We start from the raw sequence: 27,424 nt of genomic DNA on the forward strand, positions 1-27,424 counted from the left end.
TATCTTCCCCTTGTGAAATTGGCCCAGCACCTTTCCACTCTGAGTCACTTACCACCCCATAGTGGTGTAAGAGTGGTGATTGGCAAAGTCAGCAGCATTGAGAGACTTCCAGTTTCAGGCAATATAACTGAATTGTATGTGTTTTAGATATTTTAAAACTGCCAAGGGAAGAAGTGATCTTAGGAGAACAATTTTTAATGATGGATTTAGAGTTTAGAACATGCCGATATGTGCTCTATGCATGCCATGTTGTAAACTGAGCACTTGCTATGTGCAGATTATATATGGGTATTTCATTAAAGCAATGTGGGAAAAAATTGAGATCCAGTGAGCAAACTCACTAGATTTATACACATATCTCAAGAATAATTACCTATAATTTTATCTTGCTTCTGATTTTTTTCATTTTTAAAAAGACAATAGTTCATTTTTTGTTTTTTTTGGAACCATGATAGTCAATATCTCTGTGCTTATGTAATCCTGGATACCAGATCAGAATTCTTTTTATTCTGCACATGTTTTAGTGTATACAGAATGTAGATATAGCACATCTAGCATATCTTTATACATACAATAATAATGATGGTATTTGCTAAGCGCTTCCCAGACTGAGCTTCCCCTTTTTCCTCTGCTCCCTCTGCTTCCTCTCTGCCCCTCCCCCCACTTCATCTCCCCTCAGCTAAGCCCCCTTTCCCCCCTTTCCCTCTGCTCCTCCCCCACTCCCTTCCCCTCCCCTTAGCACTGTGCTCATTTGTATATATTTTTATTACCCTATTTATTTTGTTAAGGAGATGTACATCTCTTTGATTCTACTTATTGCTATTGTTTTTGTCTGTCTCCCTGGATTAGACTGTAAATTCATCAATGGGCAGGGATTGTCTCTATCTGTTGCCAAATTGTACATTCCAAGCACTTAGTACAGTGCCCTGAACATAGTAAGCGCTCAATAAATACTATTGAATGAATGAATATGTGAGGCACTGTACTAAGCACTGGGATAGATACAAGCAAATCAGATGGGACACAGCCCCTATCCCACGTGGGGCTCAAAGTCTTAATCCCCATTTTACAGATGAGGAAGCTGAGGCATAGAGAAGTAAAGTGATTTGCCAAAGGTCACACAGCAGGTAAGTGGTGGAGCCAAGATTAGAACCCATGACCTTATGACTTTCAGTCCCATGCTGTATCCATTACGCCATGCTACTACTCTAAAGGATAGTTACATATATGCAACTATCCTTTGTTTTTGAAGATGACACCAAGGTTGGTAAGATCCTATTCAGGTGTCTAAGTAGGGCTGAAAAGACAGATGCATGACCACCTCACCCTGCTACCTTGTTTACACCTCTCTGCACACAACCTGCCCATCTGAGCTGTGTTGTTCAGAGCACTGCTTTACTGTTGAGCTGACTGCATTGCAGAACTGTACTTTTTTTATGGTATATGTTATGCACTTACTATATATCAAATGCTGTTCTAAGCACTGGGGTAAGTCCAGGTCAGTTTAGGTCAGACACAGTCCCTGCCCTGCATGGAGTTCACAGTCTGAGTAGGAGCGACAACTGGTATTGAATTTACAGTTTAATTTACAGTTGAGGAAACTGAGCCACAGAGAAGTCAAGTGACTTGCTCAAAGTCATATAGCAAACTATTGGCAGAACCAGGATTAGTGCTCTTTCCACTAGGCCATGCTGCTTCCCTAGTGCTGGAAATCTTGTCCTGCCTTTGGATATCAGGCGTGGTTCAGCAGTGGCACTGGTGAAATTGCTCCAGAAATTGGATGTATCTTCCATAGTTAATCTGGGACGTACTAGGTTGATCCACAAGACAGTCTAGGTAGCAGTAGGATTTCATTCTCTGGTGGCCAATAAAAATCTTCTGTTGATTTATTTTTTCAGATGGCATGAAGCTTTGGGTTTTTTTATCTGAGCTATGTTCTCAGAAATACGAGTGTGCATTTACTAGTAAATGCCATGTTTAATGCAGTGAACAAATGATCTTCTTTAGTTTCCAAGATCTCTCTCACACGAGTCATCTGTTATAATTTCATATACTAAATATTAATAATGATTGTGGTGTTTGTGCCAAGCACTGACCAAACGCTAAGTTAGATACAATTTCTGTAGATTGGGCACATTCTGCATTAGCTAGAATTCCTTATAAATCTCTGCAAAGACATGTGATGAAATAACTTTTATTTTCAAGGATAATGATAATTGTGGTATTTGGTAAAGCACTTTCTAGATGCCAAGCACTGGACTAAGCACTAGGGATACAAGATAAGCAGACTATATAGAGTTCCTGTCCCACAAGGAGTTCACAGTCTAAGTATGAGGGAGAGAAAGCATTGAATTCCCCTATTACAGTAGATGGAACTGAGGCACAGAGAGCAGGCATGAGAACTCAGGTCCTCTCACTCCCAGACCCATGTTCTTTCCACTAGGCCACATTTCTCTGAAAGGATTTAGGTGAAAGGATTTAGGTGACATTCTTGCACTTGAAAATAGTTTCTTGAAAATTGGGTCTGCCATGACTTTTTTTTTTTATTTTGGACAATAATATTTCCTAGTTGCATTCCAGGATAAGGATTTGATTTAAAATCTGGTCAGGAAGGCAACCTCAGTCCTCATGAGGTGGTCCCAGTATCTGGGTAAAAGGAACGCTTCAAAGAGTAGGCCACCAGCACAGTGGCCTAATAGATAGAGAACCAGTCTGGGAGTCAGAAAGACCTGCATTCTAGTCCCAGCTCTGCCATTTAACTACTGTGTGGCCTTGGGCAAGTCAACTAACTTCTCTGGGACTCAGTTCCCTCATCTGTAAAAAGGGGATTTAAGGCTATGAGCCCTATGAGGGACTGGGACTTTGCCCAACCTGCTTACCTTATTACCAAACAGAGCTGAGAACAGAGCTTGGCACATAAGCACTTAATAAATACTCTTTAAAAAAAAAGTTGCAGAGTTGCAGAGAACATCAGATCCCGGAAGAATAGGTAGGAATAGTACCCAGATGGGCTCACATTCGTCAAACTTTACACCGACTTATATTTTCAGAGCTAACAGTAGTAATAGTAGTAATTCCTGGACTGCTAAAGTAATTCCTGGACTGCTAAAGTGTTTCTTCCAAGGAATACATTTGTCGTGCCCCTTTGTTGATTAATTTGTGCACTGCCTCTCTCCAAGCGATAACGACTGGCAAAGGGAATGAGGCAGAGTGTGAGGCCAGCTCCCTCTGTTTTTCTCCATTTGCCATTTTATCTCCAGTGTCAGTATGCTTGTCAGAGCCAGTGCTGACTGACTCAATTTCCCTGAGGTTGAGCTGAAGCATTGTTTTAGTCCTGACAGCATTCGGTTGGGTCTTGCTGATGGACAATGCCACTGATTCCCAACTTCCTGAGCAAGCCAGACAGTTGGCTGTTTTCGTCTTGTCTCTTATCACCCTCTGTCATTAGAAGAGAGGTCTGGCTTCAGCTTCAGTCTGTGCTCTTCCACAGCCAAAGGGAAGAGAAAGGGGAAATGTCCAATACCATTATTAACACCTTCACATTGATTGCTGTGGTGAGTTTCCTTCATTCCTCTGGGCAGAATTAAATAAAAAAAATATTGACAGGATACTGCTGTAACCTTTCTGGATAAATTACAAGTCTTTTTTATTATTATTTGTAATATCTGGACTGGTTCTTAACCAATATATACGACTGAGATTAATCTTCCATTTCTTGTACTATTGTGACAGTGATACTCGCATTAAAAAAAGCAAATATGTCTCCCTGAATTAATATTAATTTAGATCTAGAACGCAATTCACACTGGCATTCTTTAAAACTGTTCCACCACTGCTTTTCTAAGACAGTGGGAGGAAATAATGTAAACCGAATATCACTCACGGCTTCCTTCTCTAATGACTAAAGATGCTTAGCCACTGGAATTCACAGGTCTTAATATTCCCTATGAAAATATTTTATTGCCAACCATCTACATATTTACAGTAGTCTAAAGATGACTGCCTTAAAGGTACATAGTAGAAATGTGGCATCAAAGGTCCCATACATTCCTAAAATGTTTATCTAGCATACATCCTGTGCAAATCTCACAATTCAGCCTGTCAGTGAGATGCTAATTCGAGAGAAATATTAAATCGGGCCCAAAGCAGCCTAAGGAAAAAACGAAGCTGTGATACGATATATTCACCAAGGCTTTCCTGCCAGATTTTAGGAGAGGAGGAGAAGCTATCAAAGAGTTTCACTGTGTTAGGAAAGGATGGAAAATCCTAGTAGGGAAGGATCGCCAATATAACTAAAAAATTTGTTTTGATGTTATCTTGAAGCAATCAGAAGGTGGCAGCAATGTTTGGGGGACAGGAAGTGTGTGAGGATAGAAGATAAAAGCACCCCTTTTTTAGGATTTCAGGTTAACAGACTGCTGAGGGTTCAGTGGCTGCCTTAATGACTTTTCCAGGACTTGGTCTAGTCCTTTATCGGTTCGTTAAAACAGGAACGTAAACCACATTGCATTAAAAATAGTTGTAGTAAAATGTGCCTTGTATCGTCTTGCGACTTTTATGCCTCAACGTACACTTAAAGAACAGCTTTCAGAGTGAAATGAATAAGCATTAGTCGTCTGTGGTAGTAAGAGAAAAATGAAATTGGCTCTAGGCATTGAGTACATATAAACTTTATTCTCTCTTTGCTCATGCTAGGTTGCTGCTGTAAAATGCTCAGTTAAACTTAATTGAATTAGACAATAATAAATTACACATTGAAGCCATATCATTCACCTAATGAGTTGAAATGAAAGCAGTGATGACACCCAGAACCAGGGCTCAGGAAATGTAATATTTACTTAGAAATGCTTTACATTTTTTCTCAGGGTTTTATAACCATATTTTTTAAACTACCAGGTCACCCTGCACAACAAGTTCTTTTGTCCTGATACATGAAATCATTTTTTTAGTTTGTTTGGACTATAAAATGGAACCTGTGTAAGCTCACATCCTTTGGAAAGTCAGCTGTTTGCCACCGTTCATCAAAATCCTGCTTTTAACCTATAATTAAAGAGGGAGAGCTAAATTACCAAACAGAAGAAAAGAGTCCATCAGATAAACTCATTCTCATCTCTTATCTTCAAGAGCAGATCATATCATTTAAGTTAAGTGAACTTAAAAGTTCAAGAGACCTGAAAATAGAATTAAACAGAAACAAGCAGTTGATTTGTTGTCTTCCAACTCCCTCGTCTTTGGCCCCGCTTGTCAATATTTTAGGCATGTGAGAAAAACAGTCACTCTTCATCCTATGTAGAAATGCCTCTTATTCAACCTTTCTTTCCATGGAAAAACTAAGATTGTGTGTTTGAAGCCTCACTTGAGGGAAAAAAATATATTTTAATTAAAAGTTATCTGGCTGATGTTTTATTTAGAAACAGAAAAAGAGCCATCACTTTGTCCCTCTTTAAGCCCTTCCTTCCCTCCCTCCCACCACCACCCCCCAAAAATAAAGCAGGCTTTCACTGCATCTGTCTGCTATGTGAGCATCTCATTGAGACCATGAAAACTGAAATTCTTGATTTCATTCCTAGTTAAAAGATGCTCAAGGAACTGAAAATTCCTTTAGAGACAGTTAAAATCTGCTGATTTTTTTTAATTACCTCATCTTTTCCTAAAAGTTCATTGGGCACAAGAATATTGGCTGTTTTCTACATCAATTCAACAGCAGCTAACTTAGGAGAACCACAAAAATCCAGTTCTGTTCTCAAGGGGCCTCATCCTCTTCCCTCATAAGCTTTCTTGGTCTAGTAATGCTGCAGGAAAGCAAAGCCTTGGCAGTAATCACTAGTTAAAAAAGCCTCTGGACTGGCATGTCGGAGTTCAACTCAAAACTAAATTTGTAAGTTTAAATAGGTGCATCTCTGGTTGCGATGAAAGAGTTTAATCAAATAGGGTAATAATGTCTGCCTGTTTCTAGAGTTTTAATTATAATATACTTAGCTTGTAGAAAAGTACAGGAAACATAGTAACAATATGAATCTCCATTTTCCAAATCTGCTGAAATCTTTTAAAACCAACCTGTTTTTTAGGTTTTTTTGCTAGCTCTAAATTCAAAGCTATGATTTGCCTATTGTGATTGGTTTATAGTGAGCATTGTGTGACTAGAAAATGACTTGTGCTTTAATTCTTGTTAACCCGTGAGAATGGCGGGGTTGATTCTTCGACAGTTTCAAATTTAGGGCACCGTTATTCTGTGCTGGTAAAAGTGATGTGCTTTTGAGAGAATTACAAAAGCCTATCGAGAAAAGTGCTTTTTAAGGTTTTTTTTTTCTAAATTAAGGGACTAGTGATAAAGATTCAGTTGTCCTTTCCATTCTCTAAGTTTTTTCTATACTTTTAGTCTATCTTTGAACAGTGCATGAAAATAAGCAGGTAGTAATGTTAAAAAGAATTACAGTCTGTCTTCCTCAGGATGCTTCACTTAGTATTGTGGTTTTATTTGTGTCCCTTCAGTATTATCATTTTATTAATTTTACTACCATTTTTGGCTAATCATTAGTTGTCTGTGTTATTAAACATAAAAGCTTTTACGTTTGCTAAAATCTGGTAGATCATTTAATCATGAGTCATTTAGGGTGGTAACTCTGGTAGTAAACTATTTAAAGTAATATTTTGTTCAAAGTAATAAGGCTGTTCCTAAGCGATTGAAAGTAGAAGCCAGACCTACTTGCGTATAACAGTTTCAGCTGTAGAGGTAGACGCTAGCTGTGCAGTGCAGAGCCTATTACTACTGCTTTTCACCTTTCCCTTAAGTGATTTATAATAAATATCCAGCACTTGCCAAATTAATGGGACTCTGAAAAATAAAAATTGTTGGTATTAAATTGAGACATCATTCTTTTTTATTTAAAGTAACTGTCTTTCTTGTATACTTTACTATTGTGACTTTCTGAAACAGAATGCTTTCAAAAAGATTTGAGAGCTACCAGTCAGCTGTAGTTTGTTGGAACTGGTTTCTATTGGGTGTTTGTTCAAAGTTGCCTGTTAGTCTCAGGCTATTAAAAACCTCATATTAAGAGTGCTGGTTTTACGGTATTTTTGTAACGTGACCGGTGCTTCTGGCGGATTGTTAAGCTGATACATTTAAAATTAAAATCACAATTGTGATCCAAACTAGTATTCACAGAAGTATCATCTAAAGGTTGTGAAGGAAAAAGTTCTCTCTCTCTCTCCGACCCTTAATATCTGCAGTTTATAAACTAAGCCCGTGGTGTGGAGCGCAGAGATTGAATGATTTCGAATCCTGCCTGATTCTTTGGCGACAGTCCCATTGATTCCAACTGTTCGGGGCCACCGGGAACCGTACCTGCGATGAGTTTTCTTTCCTTTCGATGAAGATGAACTGTCCTGAAAAGGGGAGGGGAGGGGGACGCTCCCGAGTGAGTGTGCATGTGTGTGTGTGTGTGTGTGTGTATTTGTGCAGGCACGCCTGCCCCTCGCTCGCTGCCCGGCGGGCTCATCGGAGCGTTATCGCGGTCCCCTGTCTTAGAGCGGTCGGAACACACACGCTCGGAAAGGGAGGGGAGCGAGGCCGAAGATGATCATCTGAAAGTGTCTTTAAATATGTGCCTAGAGAGCAGCTCGGCCGGGTGCTAAGGACTGGCCGATGCCCCAGTCTGATCCTCAACTCCATCGCTGGTGGGTAGCAACAGGAGGTGGGGAGGGGGCGAGATCCCGTGGGGCACTGGAGCGCTGGGGGCCAGAGAGAGGGGCAGGCGGAGTCTCTGGAGGAGAGGCGAGCTGGCCATCGTCCGGACCTGGGGACCCCCGAGTGGGAAGGGACGTTGCCGCCCATGGCGTTGTTCCCCACCGAAATAGCTCATGGTTCAAAAGGGGCATTAAAACCCTCTGGGCTGGGGCCGGGGGCTGGACTGGACAGGGTCAGTTGCTGGATGGGGCTGGACTGGACAGGGACGAAAGGGGCTGGGCTGGACGGATCGAGGGCTGAATGGAGCCAGGCTGGATGGAGCCAGGCTGGACGGCGCCGGGGAGCGGACTGGATGGGGTCGGGGGCTGGAGGGAGCCAGGCTTGAATGGGATCAGGGGTAGAGCTGGACCTGGACTGGCTGGAACCGTGGACGGGGCTGGAGGCTGGACTGGTCAGGGCTGGGGGGGGGGGGCGGGGGGAGGGAGGAGAAGGTTGGGCTGAACGGGCTAGGAAATGGACTGGACGGGGCTGAGCTGGGTGGGCTGGGGGCCGAGGGCTGGACTAGACAGGGCTGAGGCTCTGGGGAGACCCAGCAAGTCAAAAAGAAAAAAAAAAAGAAAGACAAGCAGGCTGGGTGCTCCATCCCTAACCCCGACCCGCCGAATTAGACGCGCATTACGATGTCTGGATCTGCCTCTCGGGTTACTTATCCACCCTCCGGTGGATGTTGACTGGAGCTAAAAATACAAACAACCCCAGGTCGAAGCCTGAAGGTCTATGCCCCGTGCGAACGAGACCCGGGGACGAGCTGCAAGCCCAGGCCACGGGCAGGAGCTGCCGAGTCGAGGCGGAGGCGGAGGAGGGCTTCGCTCGCTGGTGATTTATTTCTGTTTTGCCAGAGAAGCACAATAATTCGAAACAGTTCTCACAGTAGCGCCCATGACAATTTAATGTAAAAAAGCCCTCACCATTAAAGCGTCAATAGGACTTGATGGGGTGGGGGTGGGGGGCGGATGAGGGAGTTCGGGATGATGGAGAAAGGGAAAGGGGGATTGATTGCGCTTTATGGTTTTTAAATGGGCTGTGCCGCGTATTCTTAAACGCAGCCTCCGCGTGATTTACGGGTCCTTGAGCCTCGACTGAACTTGCAGACGGGAACCAAACAAGGTGGGGGAGGGAGAGGGAGCGCGCTGATTTGGGGCTTCGCTGCTGACCGTGTCGTGGGCCAGTAGGCTGTGGGCCAGTAAGGAGAGAGAGAGAAAGTGTGTGTGAGAGAGAGAGAGAAAGAGAGAGAGAGAGAGTGTGTGTGTGTGTACATAGCGGTGGGGGCTGAGGAGGGACACAAGGGGAGCTGTGTCCATCAGCAGCGGAGCACCCCCTCCCCTTAGAAGTAGCCTGACAGGGAGTCTGGGCAGGCCCAGGGGCTTGGAGCTTCAGGGCTTCTTCTCCTCCTCCTACTCCTCTTCCTCCTCCTCCTCTTCCTCCTCCCCCGGGGGTCCAAGGGGCTGCAGACAAGAGCCAAGCGACCGACCTGCACACCGCAGCCAAGGACAGATGAACAACCCCTGAACCGTGCCTCTTTCCCTTTCCTTTTTACCCAGGAATTTCTGCAAGGAGACTGTTCGAAAGCCAAACAAAAGCTCAACTGGAAACCCCGAGTCACTTTTGATGTAAGTGCCTCTTCTTTAATGAAACGGTGTTGGTGCTGGTGAGGGCAAAGCAGAGTGGGGGGAACAGAGTCAGGACGGTAAGATCGAGCTCTGGAGAAAACCGAGGCAGGGATTGTCACTCTTTGTTGCTGAATTGTGCTTTCCCAATAGCTTAGTATAGTGCCCTGCACACAAGAAGCTCAATAAATACGATTGAATGAATGAAAGAGGCAGTGGATCTGTGGCTGGGTTGGGCAACGCTGGGAAGGAGGGCAGCCGCCGGCTAGGCCTCTCCCCTGGGAGCGTCGGGCCTGACTAGAGGGCCCCGGCATCTGCGGCCGTCTGGGCCCGACTTTTCCCGTTCGGAGAAAAGCATTTCCCCAGCTCCACTCGCCACTCGGACTGCGATGGGCACTGGTCGGCGCGGGTCGGCTCCTGCCTCGTCCTCATTGCAGCGATTGACCACAATTCTGACCGCCTGCCTAGACCAGGGTCTGGGAGCTGCAGGAAGGGGTTGGAGGGGGGCGCTTTCCCGTGGGGGGAAGGGATGGGGGAGGAGCACAGGCCAGTGGCGAGAAGGAGAAAAGGAATTTATTTGGGCTGGGCAAGCAGTGGTCGGGGCCGGCTGGGAAGGAGGCCACGGTCGGTACAACCCAGTTTGTCTCTCTCCCTTTAGGAGCTGGTGAAGGAGATGGTGGAAGCCGATGTGGAGCTGATGAAAAACAACCCCATAGCCTAAACCTACTGGTCTCCTCACTGGGGAGAAGACATTCCGGAGAGGCTCACCCTTGGCGTGTTATCAACCAATCAAGCAACCAATCAATCAACTAACCAATCAGTCGGGGCGGGCAGGGCTGTGGACCTCAAAGATGGGCAGCCCAGCCCATCTTGGGCAGGATGGGGGAGGAAACGCTGGCATCGATTGATTTTTCTGCCCTATCGTGAAAAGAAGCTTTCCCGCTTCGTGGGTTGTGGGTGGGGAAGGGGAGGGGGGGCGGAGGGGGTCCGTGTTTATAGGTTTAGGATTGAGAAGATGCAACCACTCTCCTACTTGATCTTCTTTTAGAAGCCGCATCGGAAAGGTTTTCGTGACGTTTTAATCACACATCATTCACTTTAACTGAAATTATGATGTTAAACAGAAATTGTGAGGGCTTCAAATCGTTTTCATATTAAAAAAAAGGCTTTTTCTCTACAGCAGGGTAAAGAGTGAGTGGGCAATCTTTTTCTTTTTTTCTCAGAGATAGTCACCTAAAGCAACCTCAAGACCCAAAGTTTAACACCCCCACACACAACCAGGGAGATATTCGCCCCTCGCCTTCATGTTCCATTTTCCCTCTCGTCGGGTTATATTTTCTGCCAACCATTTCTCCCAATCCTCTCCACTTCTAAGGCCCTCCTAGGGCTTTGCCTCCCGTTGAAGTCTTCGGGTCGGGTCGCCCCTGACCTAACTCCAGGTTTGCGGGACAGCTGGCTCCTGCCTTGGCGGGGGAATGAACCCGAGTAGCCAGCGGCAGGAACGGGCTTCAGCAGCCTTGCAAACTGCAGTCCAGTGTTCCTCCTATTGGCTTTGGTGTTTTTGTTGGTGGGTTTGTTTTTTTAAGGTCGGTTTTTTGGGGTTTTTTTGGTTGGGGGGCTGGGAGGTGGAGAAGTGGTGACAATAAGGTCCTCTTTCCAGCCACGGTCAGAACCTAGTTCCTGCAAAAATTGAACCATTCACAATCCCATCCTGTTTCTGCTTACTATAATTAGACCTCATACGGGAGCTTGAGCCATCTCAAAAGATGGCTTAAGAAATAGAAAAAAAACTTCAAGGTAAGTAAATATTGTTGAAACGTTCCGTGCCAAAGTACCTGGGTTATGCAGAGGTCGTGGCGTCCATACATTTCCCTTTGGTCTAGGATCTTCCACCCAGAAATTATTTCCCTCCTCTTCTCAGCTCTGTAATCTCAAAAAAATAAATAAAAATAGAAGGGAGATTTATGATTTACCAGACCCAAGTAGAAAGGACCGAGGAGAGGCTTTAAAATATAAAACCCACCTTTGTCCCTCCTCTGAACCTAGTTGCCCTGGTTAACTTCAGATAGTATGCACTGCCTTTACAGATATGGTGCTAATGAATATACATGAATTCACGAACTGTATAAAAATCTCTACGTTTGTACACATAATCACACCCAGGGCCACAAATAGAGTAGGCGGGGTTCGTGTTTATTAAGACTGTACATGCAGCCCCTATGTGTCTAGATCTGTCCACATAATAAGTAATCTAAAGGCCAAAGACTAAGAAAATCCAACACCTCACCCTACACAGTTACGTACCCTTTCCCAAAGAAAAGAAAAAGAAAAATTCACCACGTAGAGAACGCAGTTCATTTCTGTGGACACAGTGGTGGTATGAAAGTCCGAAGTATTTCTAAATGTATTCAAGGGCGACTTCGTGATATATGGGGCGGGGGGCGGAAGTGGCTGGACCTAGTTTTAACAGTCAGTGAGTAACTGGGAGGCAGGAGGGAGAAAGAGGGCCCTTTGTGTGCCTGCGTGAAAGGCAGCAAGCAGTCGCCAGAGGTGCAATGGGAAAAGTATGTGCTGTGCAAGGAGGTGGTTTCAGGGTTAGATGGAGCAGAATTTAGAGCTGGGCTTTCAGAAGTGCAGCCCCAGGAACAGTGCGCTTCTCTCCACCCGCGCAGAAGCTCGCAGACTGCTAATTGGAAGCAGATGCTTCCTTGAAGCCTGGCCCTGCCGGACGGAGCCCGAGTCCTCACACAAAAAGCCCACACTGGCTTGCGTTGCTCCATACAGGTGCACAGGCTGCACTTTTTTTTAATGCTCTGCAAACAAGGCCCATCTCTTCTTCTTCTTGTTCCCACTCTACACCTCCCTCCCCTATGGGTGCACAGAGGGACAGCGGGAGAGAGAGAGGGAACTGCCCCCATGTCGTTCTGAACGGAGGTGTAGTGCAGAAACAGCCTTTTGTGGCTGCGTAGACCAATCCCAAAACCATAATAAAGTCCTTATTGAATCCGAAACAGAGACCTAATGTGCTAGTAGTTGAGTCATAATTTAAAATTAAAATTTAAAATGGGATGTAACATCAATAACGAACTGTATAAAATGGACTCACATCTTGTTTACACAAGATGACTATCAGGAAAATATTTTCGGACGCGACCTTTTGAGGCCAACGTCAGTCCCACCCTTGGTGGTCCTGAGTGGTTCATTTGCTTCCAGGCGGGAAAGAGAGAGAGAGAGAACATCCCCAACCAAGTTTACTTTAGGATTTCTGACATCTCTTATGTGCTGGGAGACAAGTGGGGATGACCCCACAAAACCATTCCTATTCGGACATTTCATTTAAATTTAAGGGTTAAGGTGTAATTCCAATTCAGTGATCGAATTTTTTTCCTTTCTTTTCCCCCAGAAAACGCGCCCATTTTTCTGGAGTGGGAAACAATTCTCTTATTTTGTTCCTTTGGGGTTTTTATAGACTGTGGAGGTAAAAGCAGTGTGTATGTAGCTATAGACCCAATTACTTTAGCTGCATCATTCTCACTTGTTATTTTACTAATCAAGTACCGTTTGCCTCACCCCGCCCAGCCCAAACCGGTAAATTAGTGGGGCTGGGTTGGGGACTGTCTGGGCATTGCTTTAGTTCCATCAAATATAGGAAGCCAAAATACCAAAACGACCTTTATCCTTAAATAGCCAACACTCAATAAGTATCGGAATACTAAACCTGTCACCGTTTTTCGCAGCTATTTGTTTGGCACAGGTAAAGACATACACTGTAACCTTTCAGGGGAAAAAAAAGAATGTTTTTATCTCAAAATGGTTTATAATGAAAAGTGGAATCAGGACAGGAAAATAAAGATGTGTGAGGAGTGACTCGTTATCTAAAGGTACACCAGAGTGCCTTCAAACGATCTGAAAATGTATTTTTTTAATTTCCTTTAAGCGTGCATAACAACCCTAACTACCCGCCCCGCCCCCCCGCCCCACACACACACACAATGGCCCATGAGACGAGAATCATTTCTGAGTCCATAACCTCTGACCGCTGCTTGGTTGGCGAATAGTTTTTTTCCCCTGTTATTAGTGCCAGGGCTCAAGGAAAGAGTTGAACCCATAAAAATCCTTTGGCTTTAAACACAGTGTTGATAAATAATACGCCGTGTCCTTAGAAAGTGTCTCGAAGCCTACTTGATTTTCGTGTGAAGGGTCCAACTGCTTATTCCCACTTGAAGAATGCGTTCCCCGTGAATCGGGGCTCACACTTCATATATTTTCGAGAACTTGCGACAGTGCTTTCCCCACTAACCAGGCTGTATTCAGAGACAGCCAAGCACAGGGGGGAAGAATTGTACAGTGCGCGCATTATATACACGGACCGGGGTGCTCGCACACACTAACAAAGGGATCCTGTTTTTGTCTCAGGGTGTGTGTGTACAGTTTGCTGTATGTTTATGTGTGTGAGCACGTGTATGTGTCTCGAAGTGTATACACACGTGTACGCCCGTCTAAACATACAGTCCCTAGTCTGTCCTGGAGACCTCGGATTTTAATCGTGGGGTGACTTGGGAATGTAAAAAAAAAAAATGAAACCCGCACTGATTTAAAAGCAAAACTAACTTTGGAGTGCTAAGCAAGCTAATCGAAGGCCCCTCTAAACTAACCCTTTCCCCTTTCAGGAAATTTGCTTTTGCCAAACCCCAGAAGTCTGAAGCAAGGGGACGGGGCGTCTGGATTTGTTTCTTCGGGGTGTGGGAGGGGGCGTCCCCGACTCCCTCCCCAGAGAGGTCCAGGCCCCGCGCAGGGATGAGGGACGGCTTCCCCTCCGTGGAAGAGAGGGGCGGATGAACGGAAAGACGGAGGGAAGGAGGGAGGGAGGGAGGAATGGACGGAGGGCAAAAGGGAGAGAAGGAAGGAGGGTGGGAGCGGAAAGGCTGCACTGCTGCCTCTTCTCCTGCACCGCTGAAAGCTCCGCCAAGGAGCAATCTGATGTGCTCCTCCTTCATCCCTTAGTCCTGCTCCTCAGTCCTCCCCTTCCAACCCCGGCTGGGCTCCCACAACCAGGTTGGCCGTGCCGTGTCTAAATCGAAGCGAAGTAAAGAGAGGTGTCACCTCTCCTCCTCCTGCCCGGCCCGACCAGAGGCAGTGAGCTGAGTCAGGGAAAGATGGAGAAAAATCCTCCCGGTTATCCTGGGCGAGGGGGGCGGAACGGGGTGAGAGGAGCCGCGGGGGTGTTGGAGCTGACCTCCCGCGTGACCTACACGTGCACATGCGAGCACACACACACACATACACACGTATGCACACATGCATCACACACCCGCGCAGTGTCAGAGTTGTACTTGCAGATCAAGACTATTGACCGGGGGTGACCGTCTCCAGTCCATTTCGATCCTTTCCCGCCCCCTCCCCCTCTTCCCTCTCCCCTCCTTCGGTTTTCCAGCTGTCGGTGCAGGAGAGCCCGGCCGGCTCACCGCCAATCCCGACCCAGCCTGAGTCTCCGCGGGTGCCCTGAATGCGGTCTCTGTGCGGCTCGCTCCTCCCGCACCCCGACAGCGCCGTCCGCCCCGGCCCCCGCCCCTTCCCCGAAGAAGAAAACAAGTCCAGGTTCTCAGCTGGGCCTCTACGTTGTTCTCAACAGTCCCTGAGGGATCGGAGAGAGGCGAGGCTGGAGGGAGGATCAGTAGGTGAAGGAGGGAGGCTGATCCGGGGTCAACCTCGGCCGACATCCGCATTCCAACTGCCCCTCGCCGCCCCGCCCGTTTCTTCGGAGGAGAAGGGACTCCTTGTTTTGCGGGGTCGGGAGGCAACCTCGGCTTTTGCTTCGCTGTCGAACCTCTTACTGGAGAAGCGAGAGGGCCCAGGCTCCAGGCGCCCTCTTCTCGGGACCGGGCCGGGCCTCTGGGAGTCCTGTCCTGCCTCAACCCCTAGAAGGAGAGGCCCCGGGAGAAGGGGACTGGGAGGGGATGAGGAGGGGTGAGGGTCCTGACCGGCCTGGGGAGGGAGGGCCAGCGGTCGGCCCCAGGCTCCCCTCCACCGCCCCTCGCCGGCCAGGGCAGTGTGGTCCCGCGAGGAGGCCGGCGGCTGCGGGGCCTAGGGCAGGGAGAGGGAGAGAGGAGACCAGAGTGCTCAACTTTGCGCCTTCTTTCGGGCCGTCCTTCTGCCTGGCCAGAGGCTGCGGGAAAGACAGCCCTTAAAACAACTGGACCCCGAGACTCCCCTCCCTACTCCAGACTTTTCCTTCCCTTCCTTCCCCTCCCGCCCACTCCCGCCTTCTCCTTTCCTATTTCCCCTTCCCTAACCTCTCCTTTCCTCTCTCCTGTCCTTCTCCCCTACTTCTATCCCGCTCGCCCTTTTCCTTCCTCTCTGCCACCGGCCCCTCTATCCTGCCTTTCTCTTTCCCTCCCTCTCCCTCTTTTCCTCTCTCCCTCTCCCCTACCCATCTCTTCCTCTTCTCTCAAATACCTTTTCTTCCTCTCCCTTGTTCTCCTACCCACCCTTCTCTCCCTCCTTCCCCTTTCTTATCTTTCTCTCTTCTCCCCCTTCCTCCCTCCCCGTTTCTCTCTCTCTCTTTGTGTGTCTCTCATTCTCTTTCTCTCTGCTAGCCCTTTGCGCTATCGTTTCAGCCAACTGCAGTCCTGCTCGCGCCTCGGTGGGCCCAACCCAAACGGCAAGGCTGTGGACTATCTCTCCCCCCGCCGCCCGGGTGTCCTCCGGGGCTAATAACGATCATCATCATGTTAATGGAAAGCATCGGCCCCCTTCCTTCCTCCCTGCCCGCCTCTGCTGTTCTGCCCGGCTGCGGAGAACCTTCCCATCCTGACTCTCCGCCCTACGGCCTGGACTGTTAATTCGACGGGAGAGAGCTGGTTTCCAGGATCAGCACGGGAGGGTCAGCCCTTCCTCTCCCCAAAGCTATCCTGCAATCCTTTTAGTATCAGTAGTACGCCTGCCTTTCCAAAGTGCATAGGGAAGTCTCCACAAAGGAACTAGCCAGAAACACGTAGCCTCATCCTAGGGCAGTGGGTCGCCATTCATAGACGTAATTACATACCACCCTGGCCCCCGCCTTCTGATTAGCTCCAATTGCATCCGGCCCCCCCCCCAGGTTACTCTTCTATTGCGTTAGTGAAGCTCAACTCGTTAGACGCAGGGCGTTTGGGTGGTTGCTTTAATGTTGGAGGAAATTCAGTTGTCTTAAGAGTTAATGGCTCTAAATGTCTTGGTTTTCCTGCTTTGTCCCCAGGGGTGATGGGAGAAGAGGAGGAAGGATTCTGCCTTTTTTTAATTTGTTGTTGGAATCAGCCTTTTAAAAAAAACCAGACAAATAAAACTCCTACACCTTTTAAGTCACATTATTAAACACATTCCTCACTCCGACATTTCCTACCCCTTGGCTCGTCCCCCTCCCCGCCCCCCAACATCCCTGCCTTTCTATCCTCCGACCCCATCCTCTTCTCCCACCCTCTGCCTCTTCGGGGAAGGTCTGGAGCAGGGAAAAGTCAGGTGAAAGTGTTCAGCGGCAGGTAAGTACCGGTCCCTTGCCCTAAATTCTGACCCTCGCATCACAAATTGCTCTCTCTTGCCCACCCAAGTCGCGTCAAGCTGTTTGTGTGGGGGGATGGGAGGAAGGGGGGCAAAATTGTCGCCCACCCAATTACCATCCAGGAGGCTGGAGCAGAAGATTTAAGGAGGAAGAGGCGTGGGCGAGGGCAAGCTGAAAGCTGAGGTGAGTCCCACTTCGGAAGAGAAAGTGTCTTGGGGAGGTCGCGAGGGACAAGCTGGGGGGAAGCCGGATTAGCCGGGAGGATGGGATGGGGAGGGTAAAATCGGAGGGGTGTAGGCGCTCGGTGGCCCCGGGGGTGCCCTTCAGGAATGAGGTGCATCAGCAGGGAGCAGGAGCGGACTGGTGGGTGGTGTGGATGCTGGAAGATGGGTCAGGAAGGGAGAGGAGCTCTAACTAACTCCATCCTCCTAGAAGCAAACTAGAGTCAGGGGCTCGGCCCAGCAGCCCATCCTGGAAACCTCTGAACGGGTCGGAGGGTCTCTCCCCCTTTGACTTTAATTGTTCAGTTTAATAAACGCAGAACAAGTTGGAGAGCTGCAGCTGCAAAAAGCCTTCTGCGGGTTACAGAAACTGGGCTCTCTCTTCCTGAACAATGCCGGGAGTGTGTATGTACACACACAAACACGTGTCTGCTCAGGCTCAGCTCATGAAAACCCACACACGCAGAATAGGTCTCAGTATAGAGATGAGGACATTTCAATTCCTACGGCATCTCCTATAATATGCTCAATCTGCTGCAAATTTAAAATCAGTCAGGGAAAAAATCAAGTAAACAAGAAAAATAATACAAAACAGAGGCCTTGTTTCGAACTAGAAGAGATGGGGTCGGTTGGGAGAAACAAAAGACCGAACGGGGCCCCGAGCTGGGCCTTGAGCTCCGGGCACCTTTCTCTAGGATTCCATTAGGCCGAGAGGGGTAAAATATTGTCATCTATTTTCCAAGGGGAAGCAGGTCCCTGGCGCGGGCCTTTGGACTCCTTCCACTGTCCCAGAGACTTTTCGAGCCCGCTGTCGGTTTGCAAAGCCTTCTTCCAGGCCAGCCCCATGGACCGAGTCCTGCGGAACGGCTGGTCCCTCGCTTAGGTACCCCTCGCTCCCCCCACACACATATCGTGGGGACAGATGGGGAGAGTTCCACCCCCATCCATGCTTGGCCCTCATTTTTGTGCTTTAGGATCAGAGAGTTTGCCAGGGACAGTAACCAGGCCCGATAGTGTTCCAAGCCGACGAGTGTCCTGGCAAGATAGTTACCAGGTCGGACAGTGTCCCTGGCGGGCAGTGCCCCAGGCCGGACTGTGCCCCCGACCGGAAAGATCCCTAGGCCAGACAGGGACCAAACCAGATAGTCACTCGGGCCGGACAGGGCTCAAACCGGACAGTGCCCCTGGCTGGACAATGCCCCAGACCGGACTGTGCCCCTGGCCGGAAAGAGCCCCAGGCCGGAAGGGGCTCAAAATGGACAGGGCCCCTGGCAGGACATTGCCCCAAGCCGGACAGGACAGGGAAATTTGGGGGGCAGCCAGGCGGGCAGAACGGGGACGGGGGAACCCCATGGCCGGCTGCCCAACCTAACGGCCCCCAACGTCCCCCCGAACTGGAGATTTCAAAAGCTTATGCCCGGGCCCCGTGGGCTGGGATTTGCGTGGTGAGTTTTCTCCTTCTCACGATTCGGCTATTGTCTCGTTAAATCCGACTCGGCTGGAGAAAAAACAATCTCTCATTAGCTCGCCGCCGCCGCCGCCGCCCCCCCCCCCCTCCCCATAGTGTTGTGGATTGTGACATCCTCTCTCTTGACCCCCGTCTCCTTCTCCGCCTTTCTGTTCCCCTGGAAAATGATTCAGCAGAGCTCTGATTGAATTTTATTCCTTCCTGACCTGGCCTGCTTTTATTACTCGGACGCCATCAATCTCGGCCTAACGCGACGTTTGTTTATGACTCTGTGCATGGGCCCGGGCGTAATTAACCCGGGGGGAGGAGGAGGAACAGGAGGGAAAACGGTTCCCGCCGCGGCCCTGCTCGGATCCCGGCGACCGGTCCGGACCGCGAGGGGAACAAGGTCCGCTCTCGGCCACTGAGGCCGCAGAGATCCCCTGCCCCTCCGCCCACCGGCCAAACTCCCATCTTCCCCCACCCCCTCCACCTCTCCCATGCCGTCCCCCCCCCCCCCCCCCCCGCCCCGATGGGAATGATGCCTCTACGGCAGATGTCGGGGGAGAAAATCGCCACCAAGGCCGGGCCTTCGCCTAGGCCACCTTATCACCTTATCAGGAAGAAGAGGCGCTCTAATTGTAGTCTCTGGCTGCTTGACACATCCCTCTCCCCTCCTTCACCCTCCATTCCTAGCCACCCCCCTCCTCCCCCTCTCCGGATCAACTTCGGGAGCTAAATCACAACCGCAATTTAGGATTCAAAGGCCCTCTCGGGTATTTTTCAAATACTCGAGCCATTAAAAATAACAACAACAAATGGCCCTATTCTTCAAAAATTAGGAGCCCAGAAAACCTGAACCTTTCCAGGAAAGAGGTAAAAATAATTTATTCCTCTAAAGCTCTCCCCACCGCCCCCGAAAGTTAAAATGGAGTCAGTAATGAGAATATCCCCTCGTTAAAGATTCTGGATGAGGTTATTCCTACTCAGAACTCCAAATTAAATAGTGTAAGAGAAATGATTATAAAATAAGCAGGTGAAAGAGCTAAATACGACTGCCTAACATTGTAAAATGGCCAGCTTTTCGACATTTTGAAGATGCCCAGTCAACAGGGCAAATACCCTTCTGTGCACATTATAGTCTAAAGATTAGAACACGCTAGGATTTAGCTACTTCTCTGTCTAAAAGTTCATCTCTTGCTACAAGAACCTCGGAAATTCTCGATTAGCCTAAGTCTTCTAAAGAACCGATCTCATTTCAAAATACGTATTTGAGAAACGAACTTGGAATAACGAAATCTGAAGCTTTTTTTCTTGAATAATATTTTCCCCGAATGCATCCTGTTTCAAGGGAGAAATTGCCCCTATTGCAGGAGAGCTGCAAATCAGGAGGCTGCTCATCTCCTTCAGATTAGCCAGAGTCTTTCTTCCCCCAAATTCACTTTAAAAATCGGGAAGGTATATTTTGGTTCAGGACTCCGTTTCCCGAAAAAACATCTTTAATTCCCCCTTCCACTTCCTGAATATTCACCAGGGTTTTAAAAATTATTATGATTTTAAAGTTGATAGATAAATAAATAGATAAATAGTTACCCCAGCGATTGGAAAAGCGTTGGATTTTAGAAGTTTCTGTGCAGGACTTCGAACTTCCATTCAGACACGAGATGGATACATCTCTCAGTTATATCTATATCTGTTGCCCCTTGTGCAGATAAAAGGTCAAACCCACCGTTTCGTGAAATTTTAAATTAATCGAGTGGGAAGAATCATCGATCCTAATGAGCTTCAGTGGACCTAATAGGAAACGACTCATTTCGCTCGGGAGGAAGAGAGATCCCCTTTCCTATTCTGCGGGACCGAGCGGAATCGCATACTTCCCGCGTGAATTTAAAAATGATTAAAAGGCGAAGTCAGGGTGTTATGATTCCCCTTCTGGAGTTGGTCCGTATGACACTCCCCCAACCTTCCGCGGAGGCCCCGGCCTCTCCAGTCTGGAGATGAGGTAGAACGGTCTGTGCCTGCCTCAGTCGCGCAGGGAAAGTGCCTCGAAGGCAACCTCAGAGAAGGGCAAAGGAGGTCTGGCGGGCCCAAACCGAGTCCTGACTCCTTCCCCTCAGCTCTCCTTATTTTAAACGCCAGGGGGTCCCCACTCTGGCCGGGATGGGCAGGAGGGGGGAGCACGCAGAGCTCCACTGACTATGCATATGTCCACATACCTAAACACACACATGTACCTACCAACACGCATGCATACCTATATACTGGTCGTGTCACCGTGCAAACACCGATCTCGACCGCCACAGTCTGTTTCGCCTCGCTCGCAAGTCCTCACGCACACTCCCTCACGCACACCCTCGCCTGCCTCCTGGACTCGCCTGCCTCCTCCTTCGAAGCGTCTTCTACGAGCCAAGCCAGAGTGCAACAGGTAGCCAACGACCCCTGCAAGACCCTCCTCCCCTCCCCCCCGCGAGTCCTTTCCACGGCCCGGGCGTGGCCTCTCCAGGGCCCCGCGTCGGCTGGGGAATTTCATCCCCCGGGGTCCCTCTCTGCTGGGGAGTCCCCTCGAAGCCCCCTCTCCTCCCCGACACCCGAGGAGCAAGAAAGAGGAGGGAAAATCGGCAGGCGCGAGGGCGGGGTGGCTTCTGTTTGCTGGGTTGAGCGGTGGCCTTTGCTTTGGGGTGATTTCACTCGCTCCAACGAAAAGCCAACGACTCTTTCTGCTGCTCCCGCTGGCTAAACGCGGCAAAGTCCAACTCCCCGTCACCCGCAAGGAATGGAGCGTCTCTGATCTCTCCGCCTGGGGCCGGGTTCCCAAAACACACGTGCGTCTTCAAAACAAAAGGCGGCGAGGGATGAGTAAATAGTTAATAGCAGCCGTCTGGGTCAGGGCGAGCTCCGAAACGAGATCGACACGGGCGGGGGCCGGCGAGAGGGATGGAAAGAGATAAAGACGGACAGACGGACCGGAGAGTGCCCGCGGGGGCCTTCGGCCACCCTTCGCCCCCAGCCGGGGTGGTCTGACCGAAAGAGACCCCCCCCCAACCCCAACTCCTTGTCCAGATCCTACCAGGTACCAGCTCCCCTCCCTCCCCGATTCATAGTCCAACCGTGATTAAACCAGCAAACCCCACTTCGCACCTCTTTGACTCACGATTTATCTTCTGCCCACGCAGCTTCCCCCCGCAGAGTCGAATCCGGGGGTGGGAGAAGCGGGAAGGATGGAGAGATAGAAGTCAGAGGGATAAGCCCCCATGGCAGAGCCGAGCCAAAGCCCGAGAAAGGAACCGGAGGGGCGGGGGGAAAGACACCTCGGAGACGAGTCCTCCTTCCGAAGACGGACTGCTCTGGCAGCCCTCCCCGGGAGACGGCAGGTCCTGCCCGGACGGCTTTAAAAGCAGGAACAGCTGAAAGTCGAGAGGGGAAATTGCCTCCATATTTCTTCTTCTTCTTCATTTTTTTTTATTTTTTGCCCCCTTGTCAGACCCACAGCAGCAGTACAGCGGTGCCGGGAGCGATCAGTCTCTTGGGCCCGGGGGCCCTCCCGGGGATAACATTGAGAAATCTCACCAGGGCCGATCCACGGCGGGAGGGAAGGCTTCCAACACCCACCTGCCCGGTCCCGACCCCTATTCACCTCCTGTCTAAGGCCTAAACAACCTCCAAGCTGAGCAGCCACGAACGCCTCCCAAGCGAGGAACACGAACGACACCCAGCCTTCCTTCCATCCAGCCGGGCAGCTCGCTCCAGGGCCTCCGAGGGAGACGGGATTATTCTCGTGTTTAAAATGGAACTTTACGCAAGGTTTCACCTCCCCTGGAGTCCTCCTCCCGCTCTCCAACTTTGGGAACCGCTGAAGGCTCACATCAGCTGAAATCAGCCATGGGGGCGAGAGAGAGAGAGAGAAAACAAACAAACAGGCCAAAAAATAAAAAAAACCCAAAAACCCCGAGCGAAGCAAACCAATGCGATTACATGTACAGAAAATAGATTCGAAATCCATGTGGACTTCGCTCTCCCCTCTGCTAGTGTCCTAGACTATTAGGTCACCGTGTTCAGGGGGGAACCGGGGACCGAATCAGAAGCCCCATAATAAGGTTTTGACCGAAATTAGTTTGGATTTATTTGCAGCAAACCTTTAACAATGATCACATTCTGACAACAAACAACAGCAATTACTGCTAAGTGTTGCCTTTAGATAAGAGCGGCTGATAGGAAACTGTATTATCTTGACAGCAAACTTAAAGGCCCTAAATATCTGTAATCAAATAATCATCTTCTCAAAGTCTGATTGACAAGGCGGATCACTCCAAGATAATGCAATTTATAACATCTTCTTGGAACAAAGGGAGAAAGGCAATACGGGCCAACCCCGTGATTGAATTTTCAATGAAAAGGAACTATTATTACGAAAACCATCGTAGAGAAGCGGCCTTCTGTTATAGTCGTCCTCCGTCTGATTATTACTATTTCGGCTCATTTAAACCTGTCTCAAGGACATCGCTCCCCACCACGTTTTCTCCTAGAATCTCACAGGCGAATAAATGAACCCTTTCCAACAAAGCAGCATTAAAAAAATATATAAAAAGTAAAACCATCCCTTATGCGATACATGGAGAACTGCAAATCTGGGTGACTTAAAAATACCTCTTTATTTTTTTTCTTAAATAGAAAGAACAGGGCTTAATAGAAAAAAAAATCTATGTAGCATCTCTCTTAAATCGACATATAATACACACCGCAATCCTACAAGGGAAACATGGTGAATCACGTATCCACTTCAATAATAATACTATATAAAATATATACACTATATATACACAAACACAGGTAAGAATATGCTGTAATACTGCTGCTGGTTAACGGGCTTAATATTTCCAGATCAGATCCATTACTAAGAAAAAATGTTTGCTTATTTGCCAATTTAGCTAGGTACCGGGAAAGCCTCGCGGCGACCCCCCCCCCCCAACTTCCCACTCCCCTTCCCCGTCAACTACAAGGAAAATTGGCTACAGTAGAACGTAGACCATCATGCAGAAAAGGCCAGGGTGGGGGAAGAGCGCATACAGCCTTTGACCTGAAATCTGACAAGATCAATTTTTCCTTATTTGAGGGAGGCACACCAACGGTTCCCTTCGGTAGGCTTATCTCAGAAATCTCGACTTAAAATAATTACAGAGGTATTAAAGTATTCAGTCGTATAAGGTCTCATTCGAATTGAAGGGTAATTTATTAATAAACAAGGCAATACCTTCAGAATATGTTCAACAAAAGAAGAAAAAAATGATCGATAGAATAAGATTAATACAGTTTCCCTTTTTATAAGGAAAAAAATAACAATTCAAAGTTTCAGACAATTTAACGTCAGGTTTTGGAAACACTTTCTGGCGTTTGGTCCACAACATCCAACTACAAATTAAAAATAAATTACTATGTTTCAATTTACATTTTATAACAAGTCCATGACAAAAAAAGCAACTGCAATATATGGGGCTTTTTTCTCCTTTAAACATAGGATAAAATAATGTCTCATGGAGGAAGGAAGGGAAAGGAGGGAGAGGACACGGATGGAAGAGGAGAGGCACAAAGATGTTCTCGGAAAAGCCAGAAGAAACTTACGTGTTCTCTGGAGTAACAATGTCCTTTCACAAACCATGCCTCTGCTGTCTCTGTACAAAAGAGTTTACCATTTGGCTTATCTAGAAAGAGCAAGGTGGAGTTGGATTCGAAGGCGACTTTTAAGAAACTAAGAGTTTTCTCTGAGCTGATTTTTTTTTTTTTTTTTTTAGAAAAACATCTGGTGGCCTGTTTAGGAGAGAGTTTTCGATGGGGGCGGTCAGTTTGGTTTCGGTTGTTTTTGTTTGTTTGTTTGGCTGGTCGGATTTGGTTTTCTGAGGGTTGCGGGGCGGGGAGGGTGGTCCCGGGCTGGAGGGTGGCGGGGGGCAAGGGAGCCGCTGGGGTCAAAACTTGCTGCAGTCATAGACGAAGGCCCCTGAGGTGCGGTAGAGCGACTGGCTGGAAGGAAAGGCCATCTGACAGCTGCTATTCCCGTTGACGGGGGAGTTGTTGAGGCCGAGCCGCTGCGCCTCGAACATCTCCCGCACCGAGTGGAAGTTCTGCTGCTGGGCGGGGTAGCCTCCCCCGGCCGCCGCCGCCGCCGCCGCCGCCGCCGCCGCGCTGGCCAAGTGGCCCAGGTCTCCGGCCGCCTGGTTCAAGTACCAAGAGGCCAGGCGGCCCTGGTGGGCGGCGGGGTGGTGGGCCGCGTCCTGGCCGGCGTGGCCCAGGCCCGAGGAGGACCCGCCGCCCGGCCCGCCCGGGCCCCCCGGACCCCCGGGCCCCCCGGGCCCCCCGGCCCGCCCGGCCCGCCGCCGCCGCCCGCCGCCGGCAGGGAGTAGTCGGGCAGGGGCTCGTCCACCCCGGCGCCGCCCGCGGCCCCCGGCCCGCCCGCCAAGTGTCCGGCGCGCTCGCCCGCCGCGTACAGGCTCATGGCTTGCATGTTGCAGTGATAGGTCCCGGGGCCGTTGGGGTTGGGGCCGCCGCCTCCTCCGCCTCCGCCTCCGCCTCCGCCTCCGCCTCCGCCGGGGCTGGGGCCGCCCCCGCCGCCGGCCGCCCCCGCCGCGCTCTGGCTGCACGGGGAGCCGTAGAGGGAGCCGGGGCCGGGCGAGTAGGCGCTCAGGGACAGCGAGCCCGGCAGGCCGGTCCGGGAGGCCGCGGGGGACGCCAGGAGCCCCGGGCCCAGGTCCCCCGCCGAGCCCTGCGGCGAGCCCCGCAGGGAGGTCATGATGTTGTCCACGCTGAAGCCCTGCCCCGGGGGCGGCGGCGGCGGCGGCGGCTGCCCCGGGTGCGAGTGCTGCGGGTGCTGAGGGTGCTGCGGGTGCTGCGGGTGCTGCAGCGGCGGGTGGTCGGAGCCCTCCAGGCTGAGGGTCCTGTGGGAGGGGCTGCCGCTGCTCGACAGGCTGCTGCTGCTGCTGCTGCTACTGCTGCTGCTGCTGTCCGGGCTCTCGATCTTGGGCACCGCGGCGTGGCTGCCGCTGCCCAGCGCGGAGGCCGGGGAGCCCGCCTGGGGCGGCGACGAGCAAGTACCGTTCTCGGTCTTAATATCCTGAATGCGCACCGGGGGCGGCGGCGGCGGCGGCGGAGGCGGCGGGGCCCCGGGACCCCCCGCCACGCCGCCGTCGGGGGGCTCCGGCTGCTGCTGCTGCGGCTGGTGCTGCTGCTGCTGCTGCTGCTGCTGTCGGGGCGGCGCGGGGTGGGGCGGCTGCGGCGGCTCCTTGAGGTGCAGCCGGTCCTTCTCCTCCTTGTCCTTGACGGCATCTTTCTTCTTGAAGCGCCGCCGGCGGCGGAGGAAGCTGCCGTTCTCGAACATGTTGTAGGAGTCCGGATCCAGCGTCCAGTAGCTGCCCTTGCCCGGCTTCTTGTCGTCGCGGGGCACCTTGACGAAGCACTCGTTGAGCGACAGGTTGTGGCGGATGCTGTTCTGCCAGCCCTGCTTGTTGTCCCGGTAGAAGGGGAAGCGGTCCATGATGAACTGGTAGATGCCGTTCAGGGTGATCTTCTTCTCGGGCGCGTTCTGGATGGCCATGGTGATGAGGGCGATGTAGCTGTAGGGCGGCTTGACCATGTCCTTGGGCTGCGGCTGCGGCGTGTAGGGCCCGTAGGCGCGGGCCATGCCGCCCGGGTACTGCTCGTGCGCCGGGTGCGAGTACATGCTCATGGGGGCCGGCATGGCCGTGTAGCCGCCCCCGGCGGCGGCCGCGGCGGCCCGGTAATAGCTCTGCTCCCCGCCGAGGTAAGGCACCACGCCCAGGGAGTTGGGGCTGGACACGGAGTAGCGCGCCTGCATGGCCCCCGCCCGGTCGGTCGCTCCCCCGGAGCCCCCCGCCCCCCCTCCGCCGCCGCCCGCCTCCCCCCCCACCCTCCCTCCGGCCCCCGGGTCGGGCCGGGCCGGGCCGCCCCGGTACGGGCCGAGCCTGGCCGGGACGGGCCGAGCCTGGCCGGGACCGGCCGAGCCTCCCCGGGACCGGCCGAGCCGGGCCGGGCCGGGCCGCGCCTGGGCGCCTGGCTGTCCTCCGGCCGCGTTCTCCTCCGGGGTCCGCTCCTCCTCCGGCCCCTCTCTCCGGCGGGGCCCGCGGGGTCTCCCCGCCGCTCGTCCCGCTCGGAGGCCGGGGCGAGGGCAGGCCGAGGGGACGCCAAAGGAAAGGCGGGGAAGAAGCCGACCGACGGCTCAGGAGAAACTCGCCCAGCAACTTCCCAGCGCAAGTGGAGAAAAAAGGAAAAAAAAAGGAAAGAGAAACTCTTCTCGCCAAAGCGGCTGCCACTCTCCCGGCGCGTCCGCGGGATCTGGCCCGAGCAGGCTGCGAGGGCCGAGAAGTAGCCGGGGGGGGGCCCGGCCGGGGGGAGGGGGCGCTGAAGAATCCACCTTCCCGGGGCCCAGCGTCAACTTTTTTTCCGCTTCTCTCCCTGGCGCGCGCGGCCCGCTTTAGGAAGCATTGGGAAAAACGTCTGAACTTTTGAGCATCCGTCACCCAGGCGAGGACTTTTTTACGCATTTACGGTTTTTTTTTTTTCGGGCCGCGGGCCCCGCCCCTCCCGGCCCGGCCAGCCAATGCGGGGCCACAGAGCCCCACACTGAAGGAGCCCCAGGGAGGAGGGACTGGGGAGACACACACACACACACACACACACACACAGGGAGAGACAGAGAGAGGGAGAAGCAGCCTTCAGCGGCGGCCACAGTTACTGCGCCCACACTGACCACACTGGCCCCCGCGGTGTCTCCCGCACTCTCCCCGGGCCCCGCCAACTCCCGCCACCCTTTCAGCCCCGCGGCCGCCCTCATCCTCTCCGCGGGACCTTTTCTCCTCTTCC

The 27,424-nt window shown here is 50.9% G+C and overlaps 1 protein-coding gene and 1 long non-coding RNA gene across 2 annotated transcripts; one reads left to right on the top strand and one right to left on the bottom strand.

Annotated features, from left to right (window-relative positions):
• The first annotated feature begins 9,208 nt into the window (after nt 1-9,208).
• LOC114808672 lies at nt 9,209-10,518 on the top strand. Its single transcript, XR_003756492.2, has 2 exons — nt 9,209-9,357; nt 10,013-10,518. It is a non-coding gene; the product is annotated as an uncharacterized LOC114808672 (long non-coding RNA).
• Nucleotides 10,519-23,764: 13,246 nt separating this feature from the next.
• LOC114808663 (forkhead box protein C1-like) lies at nt 23,765-26,424 on the bottom strand. Its single transcript, XM_029056452.2, is given in 2 exon segments — nt 23,765-24,906; nt 24,909-26,424. Coding segments are annotated over 2 exon segments (1,881 nt in total). The 5' UTR covers nt 26,400-26,424; the 3' UTR covers nt 23,765-24,516.
• Between the last annotated feature and the right edge of the window lie 1,000 nt (nt 26,425-27,424).

The sequence above is a fragment of the Ornithorhynchus anatinus genome, chromosome Y2 (assembly GCF_004115215.2).
Source record: "Ornithorhynchus anatinus isolate Pmale09 chromosome Y2, mOrnAna1.pri.v4, whole genome shotgun sequence".
Taxonomy (NCBI): Eukaryota; Metazoa; Chordata; class Mammalia; order Monotremata; family Ornithorhynchidae; genus Ornithorhynchus; species Ornithorhynchus anatinus.